We start from the raw sequence: 8,430 nt of genomic DNA on the forward strand, positions 1-8,430 counted from the left end.
GGAAGAACACCCAATGATCTTAATCACTGAGCTATCTCTCCAGCCCCTCAGGCAGTTTTAAAATCTAATTTAGCAATTGAGATAGATAATCAGACAAATCTAAGGAAAGATGTGGGTGAGGAAGAGACAACTTGGAGAGGGGCCAGGGAACAGACATGGGGGTTAGAAGGCTCACAGCCACGTGTGTGGTGGGAACAGAGACAGAAAGGTATCATCAGTATTGCATCAAATGAAACTTTATTGCATGTATCTATTCAAGAGACAGAAGTACAACCTTGACCACAAGACTTGAGCAGACTAAAGACTCAGAGGAGCAAAACAATGAACTACAAAGCACTGCACAATGGTATGACTGAGGTAGGCAGGAGGGCTGGGGGCTGGGGTACCCCACAGTCAGCACAGGTAGGGCTGGAAGGACCCCTAGATAAAGAGCTCTGCCTGGATCTTGAGGAGAGTAGGCCACTGGAGGACAATTACACCACCCACGGCACTCCTGGGACATGAGAGCCCACACCAGGGAGTAACCAAGAGAAGGCCACTTAGTGGGGTAGGACAGCCAGGGGCCTGGGACCTGGGTTTCCCTGAAGGATTCTGGACATGAAGACAAGAGTCATTCTTCTGTCCAGGGAGACAGAAGAACTCCAGGGCTGGGTGATGCCAGGACAGTGACTGGTCTCTGAGCGTTCCTTCAGAGGGGCAGCTATGGCATGGTAGCCTAGATGATTTTTATGTACTTTGTGCCCCTGCTTCCTGGACAGAAGCGGCCTGGTGGGTGGGCTGGAGGAGGGTGTGCCTTGGAGTCTGTACAGGGCCAGGTTCATTGTCTCTTGCACGTTGGCTCCTTAGCTCTCTGGATGATACAAGGCACCTCTTGCTTTTACACTTGAAAGTTAGGTGCTTTAGCTTGGTTTCCAAGCTGCTATCAGCCATGATTCTGCTGTGGAGTTGCCAGTGTTGCCTGGCCAGGCTCATCTCCACAAACGCAGCAGGTACTCATAACTAAGGAAGGTGGCAGCGTTGACAGGAAAGGCACGGGCACTGTTGAGTGTCATGCCCTTGAAGAAGACCCCTATCCCCTCCTGCCGGAAGCTGCTTGCCATACAGTCCAGCATCCCTCCGTACTTTCTCCCCTTCAGCCCATCCATTTGCATCCGGGACTTGATCACATCAAAAGGAGTGGCCGTGATCCAGGAGGCTATGCCTGCAAAGCCCCCTGCCACCAGAACTGTGGCTGAACCTAGGACAGAGAGCCAGGGTTGAGTCAGACGAGAATAGAGCACCTTCCAGTCCCCGCCTTGTTCCCTCCCTAGCCTCTGCTGTACCCCCACCCCACCCCACCTCACCCCACTCACTGGGATTCTGGCCTTCTGGTGTGTACTGGCGACACAGTCCTTCATAGGTGACAAAGTACATTCCCAGCGTAGGAGTGTCTCTCAATACCAGGGCCCAGGATCCTCTGAACAGACCCTGGGGTCCTTCTTCTCTCAAGATGGAAGCTGCACAGTGCACAGGCCCCCGGTACCGGGGTGTAGAGCTTCCTGCCTGCATCCTTGGCTCTGTCTGGTTTTGCAGACGGACTTTGATGAGGTCGAAAGGAGCCAGGCAGTAAGCCTGTGGAGAAAGACATGGAGGGGACTTGGTGGGGCTTAGGCTTGGAAAATGTCTGCTTATAATCACAACAGGGCAGAGAGACTCCTGCCATCAACTCCCAGCCTCCCACATACATGACTGCGTTTGGCCAAATGTCTGGGTGCAGTTGAGAACATGCTGCCTCCCGTATTATCAGGCCTGATAGGCTGAGCACTGGCCCCTCCTCCTGAGATAGCAGGCACAGGCATTCAAGGACATGTGGGACTGCGCTCCCCGGTTCCCTGTAAAGGTTCAGCAGCAGGAAACAGTAAGGAGCTGAAGCTGCAGAAGAGACCCGACATCACAGAGTCGCTCTCCCTTCTGCATCACACCTCTCTGAAGCCCCGGAGTACCCCTCCCTGCCTCTAACCAAAAGGGCTTATAGGGGTGAGGTGGTGGTAACAGTGGGATTTGGTAGGCACTAGAGCCCTTAGACAGCCAGGACACAGATCTGGGGTGGCACTGGACTGAGCTGAGAAGATGTGGGGAAGAGGAGGTTACCACTCTAGTGAGGTTTGAGTCAGGGATGTAACTATGTCAAGCAGCTAGCTGGCCAGGGTGACATGTGCCTTTAATCTCAGCACTAGGAAGGCAGAGGCAGGCAGATCTCTGTGACTTCAAGGCCATCTTGGTCTACAGAGCAAATCCCAGACCAGCCAGTGCTGCAGAGTGAGACCCTGTCTCCAGACAAAGCAAGAGAAGCTACTGAAGCCCAAATGAGGTTCTAGCTGGCTGGGCTGGGCTCCTGCCTGTAACCGGTGCTCTGGCTGGCTGTGCTGGGCTCCTGCCTGTAACCTAAAGGCTTCCAAGAAAGAACGACAAAGAGTTCAAGGCCAGCCAAAGCTACATAGTGAGCTCCAGGCTAGTGTGAGCTCCAGCAAAATGAAACTGTCTCAATAACCCAGTTACCGGGGCTGAGAGATAGGGGCTCAACAGTTAAGCTACGCCTTCAGAGGACCTAGACTCAATTCCCAGCATCCACATGGTAGCTCTGTATAGCCATCTGTATCTCCAGTTGCAGGGGATCCAACACCCTCTTCTGGCTCTGGTAGGCACCAGGCATGCACATGGTGCACACATATGCATACAGGTAAAACATCCATATGCATAAAAGAATAATTAAGTTTAAGACATTTATTCCAAAAGAAAAACAACAACCAGGCCTGGAGAAATGACTCAGTGGATAAGAGTTTATACTCCTGTCTAAAGGACCTGAGTCTGGGTACCAGCACCCATCTGGGATAGCTCATAGCTGCCTGTAACTCCAGTTGCAGGGTATCATACACCCTCTTCTGGCTTTCATAGAATTTAGATTTAATTTTAGAATTAAGATAAATCTTTTTGTTGTTGTTGTTGAAGATAAATCTTTTTTTCAAAAGAATCAAAACTGCTGGCAGTGTCACACACGTACTGTTACCTTAGCACTTGGGAGACAGAGGCAGGGTCCTGGCTGAAGCTGACATGTCATTGGTGTGTGCTTGGTGTCTGGGTCTGGCTAGAAGCATGTGAAGCCTTGTTCAGCTCTAGGTCTGGTTGGTAGTGGAGGGGCTGGGAGCTGACTGGTGCTGGGTTTGAGCAGGTGCAGGCCACATTGGGTGCTTCTGCCGCAGCAGAGGGTTGAGCCCCTTCGTAAGATGGGGCTGATATTTCTCCCAGGGCCTGCCAGCAGGGCTGAGCTGAGACATTCTGGGTGGGCTCCTGACCACAGCTCCAGGGCTGAAGCAGGGGCATCTCATGGGTTGGGAACCACAAAGCCTAAAAGGTTACTTAACCCCTAACCAGGGCAGCTTCAACTAAGCCACAAGCAAAGTTTTTGCCAACAGAAGCCTTCAGCTCCTGTCCCTGCCTCTCATTTCCTCATTGAAACACAATTGGCTCCAAAACCCTGTTGACGGGTGTCCTAGTACAGCCTGGCTTTAGCAGGTTCCTGAACCCAGGCACCATTTGTGGCCCTAGCAGTTCCTGGCTCTGCTTTTCAGAGAAATGAGGAAAAGATCACTGAGAAGTAGAGCCTGGCTGGGCCTATGTCAGGTCACTTTACTGGGGTTCTTCCTGTTTTTGAGGGGTACAGGCCTCTGAGTTTAAGAAATGTGACTATAATAAGGAACATTAAGCTTGGGCGGGTAGCATATGACTGTAATCCCAGAATTTGGGGAAAGGCAAGAGGATTTTGTCATAAGTTTTAGATCACAGTACAGATGGCTGAGTCATAAGTTTTAGATTAGCCTGATCTACGTAGTGAATTACAGGCCAACCAGGACTACATGCAAGATCCTATTTTGAAAACATTAAACGAAGGAGGTTTGGAGAGACAGTGTTAAAGAACACGTGCTGCTCTCGCAGAGGACCACAGTGCAGTTCCCAGCACCCACACGGCAGCTCACAACCATCTGTAGTAACTTTTGTTCCAGGAGGCACCGCAGATATATATATATGTAGGCAAAGCACTCATACACATAAAATGAAAAAACAAGTAATTTTTTTAAAAAATAGAAGGAGGTGGGAGAGGAGGAAGAGGAGAAGGGAAGGAAAGGGAAGTCAGCGCTCTCTCCGAAGCCTCTGTAATCATTAACTGCTCCTGTGCACACCCTGACTTTGTCCTCTGAGCTTGCTCTCTGCCCTATGAAGTATCAGTGGCATCAGGGCAGGTACCCATTAGAGGGTCATCCAGGAGCCCATCTGGGGTGTAGGGCTGAGCTGGCACCTGTCCCTTGGTTCCATTCAGCTCAGACACTCCCTTTAGCTTGGGTCCCTTCTGGGTCCTAGAAGCTCGTCTAGTCTTCACCACACCCCACAGAAACCTGCTCACTCCAGGGCTGAGAACAAAGACTGAAATGAATGATGGGAGCGACTCAAGCAGTGATTGGCCGACCATGGCATCTGTGACCTGTGACCTCAGGCAAGGCTCAGAGATTACGCTTACCCAGTACTGCAGGCAAAGGCCTGGTTGAGCAGGCAGGATGATCTCTTGGACCACTTTAGGATCACTTCAAGACAAAACTCAACTCTACTGAGTATGACAGTTCCTCAGGGTCAAAGGTCACCATGCTACATAGTCTTCCCACAACTCTGGGACTGGTAGAGACCTCTGAAGGTAGACAAACCTGAGTGCAGACATTGGCTGCTTCAGCATGGCATCTTCTTCACACTGACCCCCAACTCTCTGCTTTTTTTCCCCACCTCCCAACCCCTAGTCTCCATGACCTTTCACCTCCAGCCTGGCCAGGCACACATGGCTAGGCTAATAGGAGCAGTGTCTACATGTACTGCTTAGAAGGCCTTCTTATGCAGAGCTGGGAGTCCCTGGGGTGGAGGACTCAGATCCATCACTGTCCCACCTGCATGTGTGCCCATGCACAACCTTCTCACCTGCAGGAGGCCCCCTGTACAACCTGCTATGAAGATGTTTGTGTAGCTGGGTGGCTGGGCACGTCGCTCCTGATGGGAGGTGGCTGTTAGTGCCAGCAGTGTGTTGCTGTACACTCCGAACAGGACGGAGTTGACCAGGGCTACACTGGCAATGGGGAAGCTCATTCCCTTGAAGAAGCCCAGGATCTGCGGAACAACATGGTAGCAATGTTAGTCATGGTGGGCTTCTGTGTCCCACTTCCAGCTCTGGCCAGGCCTCTGAGCTGTACAACACTTCTACCCAAGCCCTGTCCCAGGCAGACAGAGCAGGAGGAGGAGGCTGTGAGGACCTTAACTCCACTTCTGAGGTGCTAAATGACTCTCAGATAACCTCAAAGTTGAAGACTTAGAAGTTGGTAGCAAGCAGCAAGCAAAAGGAAACAGGCACCACCTGCCCCAGATGATTCTTACCCCAAAGAAGTGAGCTACCTACTGACTCATGGCGGTAAGTCTTGACTACGCAGTCCACAATGCCCTGGTATGTGTTTTGGGTCTGTAACCGCACCTGAATGGAAAGCACTGGGCATGTAAGGCAGATGGGCAAGCCAGGACTGCTCCCACAGTGACAGCCAGGTCACCCACGCAGCAGATCCTGACAGGCACCAATGAGCCAACCCAGTCAGCCAGGCCCAGTCTCTCTCCCAGGTTCCAGCCAGACCATCTATTCCTCTGGTGCCTTTGCTACACTCACCTTTACAGTGTCAAATGGGTGTCCCAGGACCAGGCCCACGGCTCCTGCGGTGGCAAGAAGGTGGTATGAGTGAGGCCTGTGTGCCAAGTCTAGCAAGCAAGTTTATGCTAGAGGAAAGAAGGATGCAGGCTGGAACAGGAGGCTGCATGTACTCAGACACCCACCACCCACATTCTTGGGACTGCACAGATATTCCAGCCGCCCTACCCAGCTTCTCTACCACACCTGGTACTGCATCACAAAAGTGCTGAGACAAAGGAGGGAGACCCATGGCCTCATGTGAGGCCACACACACAATAGGAAAGAACCAGGTGTAACACTACCCTCAGCTCTGACTGTGGAAGATGAGGCACTAGACCAGTAGTTCTCAACCTGTGGGTGGTGACCCCACTGAGGGCTGCAGATCAGATATTTATGTTACGATTCATAACTAACAAAATTAATTATAAAGTAACAACAAAATAATGTTATGGTTGGGGTTTACGATAACATGAGGAACTGTATTAAAGAGTCACAGCGGTAGGAAGGCTGAGAATCACTGCTCTAGAATGAGTGGCTACTATTCCTAACTGTGTCAGTGTACTTCAGCCTTCCTCGAAGAGTTCTGTGGCCTTGAATGAGAACAGGCCCTGCTGGCCACTTCCTCCTGCCTTCTACCTTGTCACAATTATCAGTACAGAGTGGGGAGCCCTTCTTAGCGTCCTGCTGAACCCAAGGGAGAAAGCCATCCACTGGCTTGTCTTATTCTCTGCAGAATATGCTGTTTCTGGGGCTTGGGGTGCATCACCAGGGGCAGGTTCACAGTGTCCTTTCTCAAGCCTCAGGAGTGCATACCAGGTAGGGCAGATTTCCAAAGGTAAAATAAGGACAGCCGGAGAGATCAAAGGTGAATGTATCTGGGCCCCTCACACTGGTCTGGGAGAAGGGCTTGGGTGAGGCTGTGCCTTGGCTGTCAGATCCCCATCACTCTCTGGAGTATGGTCTTGGGATACAGAAGCAGTTCCTCCTTGCTGCTTTCCCCTCTGCCTCCTTAGCCATTCCCAGAAGGCTCTGGGGACAGCTGGCTGCTGGGTGCTCCAGAGGGAACAACTCCTCTCTACACCCCATCCTCCCAGGGAAGCCACCCACCCCTAGGGGTGATATGACAGAAAGAAGAAAAATGTCTCACCAGAGATCCAGCCAGCCACAAACTCTTCCACAGGCATTTTATGGGCTCCGGTGGGAACTGGTACTCCAAGCAGGCCCGCAGGAGACTGTTGCAAGTGAGATTCCCCACCCCCTTTCCAAACCCGATAACCTCCCACTAATGTTTAACCCTGGCTGGAGGGTGAGTGGTGGCCCAGTGCCCAGACTTCAGGCAACCATTAGCGAGAGTGAGCCAACGTCTGTGACCCTGAGACTGGAAGAGCCCTGAAAAGTATGGAATCTCTAGGGGCAGGTTGACAACCACGGCTAGCCTGAGTTCTGTGCCTAGACAGTAACAGCCATGCTGGGTCACAGAGGATGGCAGCTGAGTCCTAGTTTGGTGAGCCTCTCCAAGGCTGCCTTAGTGAGCAAGGATCAAGGCCCTGCTTGACCAGCCAGTTCACAGCAAATTCTCATTCATTCCCACCTACCTTGACAAACTGTGAGGCTACATGAAGTCAGAACGTGGCCACAAGGTGGCAGTCCCAGGCTACAGTGGCCTGTAGCAGCCACCTAAGCCTAGTCAGAATAATGACCCAAAAAAGAGAGGCCCGGCCCGAGAAGTGACTCACCAGGCCCTGAAGCCTGTTTGTCTGCTCTCTCCAGAGTTGTTTACAGCCATGAATCAGAACCACGGCCTCCTCTTGCCCAGGAGAAGGAACAATGGGCTTTTGACTGCACAACGGCCCACTGTTACACTACACCAAAACCCAAATCCTGCTCTCCTGCCTCTCTGCCTCAGGATGATGGGCTAAGAAGGTCCTCAGCAGATGCCGGGGCTTAGATTTAGATTTCCCTGTCTATAAACTGCAACAAACAAATTTCCTTTCTTTAAAAATTAAAAAGGAAGAGGCTGAGTCTTTTCTACACTGTCTGAGCCCTCACAGTACCGCCCTTCTCCTCTGACCTCATGTCCTGCTTCCTGCTCCACTGAAGAGGGCTCTCAGCCTCGAGGCCCTAATGCCGCAGTGCTTCCTCTTCTTTGACATACTCTCTCAGGCCTCCTTCAAGCTGGGGCTGAAATCTCCCCTTCTTAGTGAGACCTCTCCACAAGGCATCTCAGAGATAGTTGTAATCACTACCCCCCCACACACACACACACAGCCACCTACATGCATAAGACCCTTGATATGTAATAGGATGTGGTAAAGATTCATGAAAACCGGGGCTGGAGAGATGGCTCAGCGGTCTGATTGTTCTTCCAGAGGTCCTGAGTTCAAATCCCAGCCACATGGTGGCTCACAACCATCCGTAATGAGATTGGATGCCCTCTTCTGGTGTGTCTGAGGACAGCTACAGTGTACTCATAAATAAAATAAATAAATCTTTAAAAAAAAAAAAAAAAAGATTCATGAAAACCAAGGACGAGGGCCCGAGCTGCTACCACTCCATGTGACTCCACGTGACTTGACTGGAAGCGTCTCTAAAATGGAGATGCTTCCCTGGGACCCAGGAGGCTCTGAGCAGTGGATGGTGTCGCAGTCCTCCAGGGCCTGTTCTGAAGGCCTGGGACCCAT

At 51.5% G+C, this 8,430-nt stretch overlaps 1 protein-coding gene across 3 annotated transcripts; it reads right to left on the reverse strand.

Moving 5' to 3' along the window:
- Nucleotides 1–214: 214 nt before the first annotated feature.
- Slc25a45 (solute carrier family 25 member 45) lies at nt 215–7,901 on the reverse strand. 3 transcript variants are annotated; one of them, XM_028770995.1, is made up of 6 exons: nt 6,897–7,901; nt 5,729–5,772; nt 5,471–5,542; nt 4,999–5,184; nt 1,353–1,611; nt 215–1,237 (listed from the first exon to the last, which is right to left on the reverse strand). In XM_028770995.1, the coding sequence occupies exons 1-6, from the start codon at nt 6,931–6,933 to the stop codon at nt 969–971; spliced, it is 867 nt and encodes a 288-aa protein (XP_028626828.1). In that variant the 5' UTR covers nt 6,934–7,901; the 3' UTR covers nt 215–968. The 3 variants fall into 3 exon arrangements, with proteins under 3 accessions (XP_028626828.1, XP_028626829.1, XP_028626830.1); XM_028770996.1 differs by lacking the exons at nt 5,729–5,772; nt 6,897–7,901 and having other exon boundaries at nt 5,467–5,542; XM_028770997.1 differs by lacking the exons at nt 4,999–5,184; nt 5,471–5,542; nt 5,729–5,772; nt 6,897–7,901 and adding an exon at nt 1,725–1,806.
- Nucleotides 7,902–8,430: the final 529 nt, after the last annotated feature.

Source organism: Grammomys surdaster, unplaced genomic scaffold (genome assembly GCF_004785775.1).
Source record: "Grammomys surdaster isolate TR1022 unplaced genomic scaffold, NIH_TR_1.0 205, whole genome shotgun sequence".
Lineage (NCBI taxonomy): Eukaryota > Metazoa > Chordata > Mammalia > Rodentia > Muridae > Grammomys > Grammomys surdaster.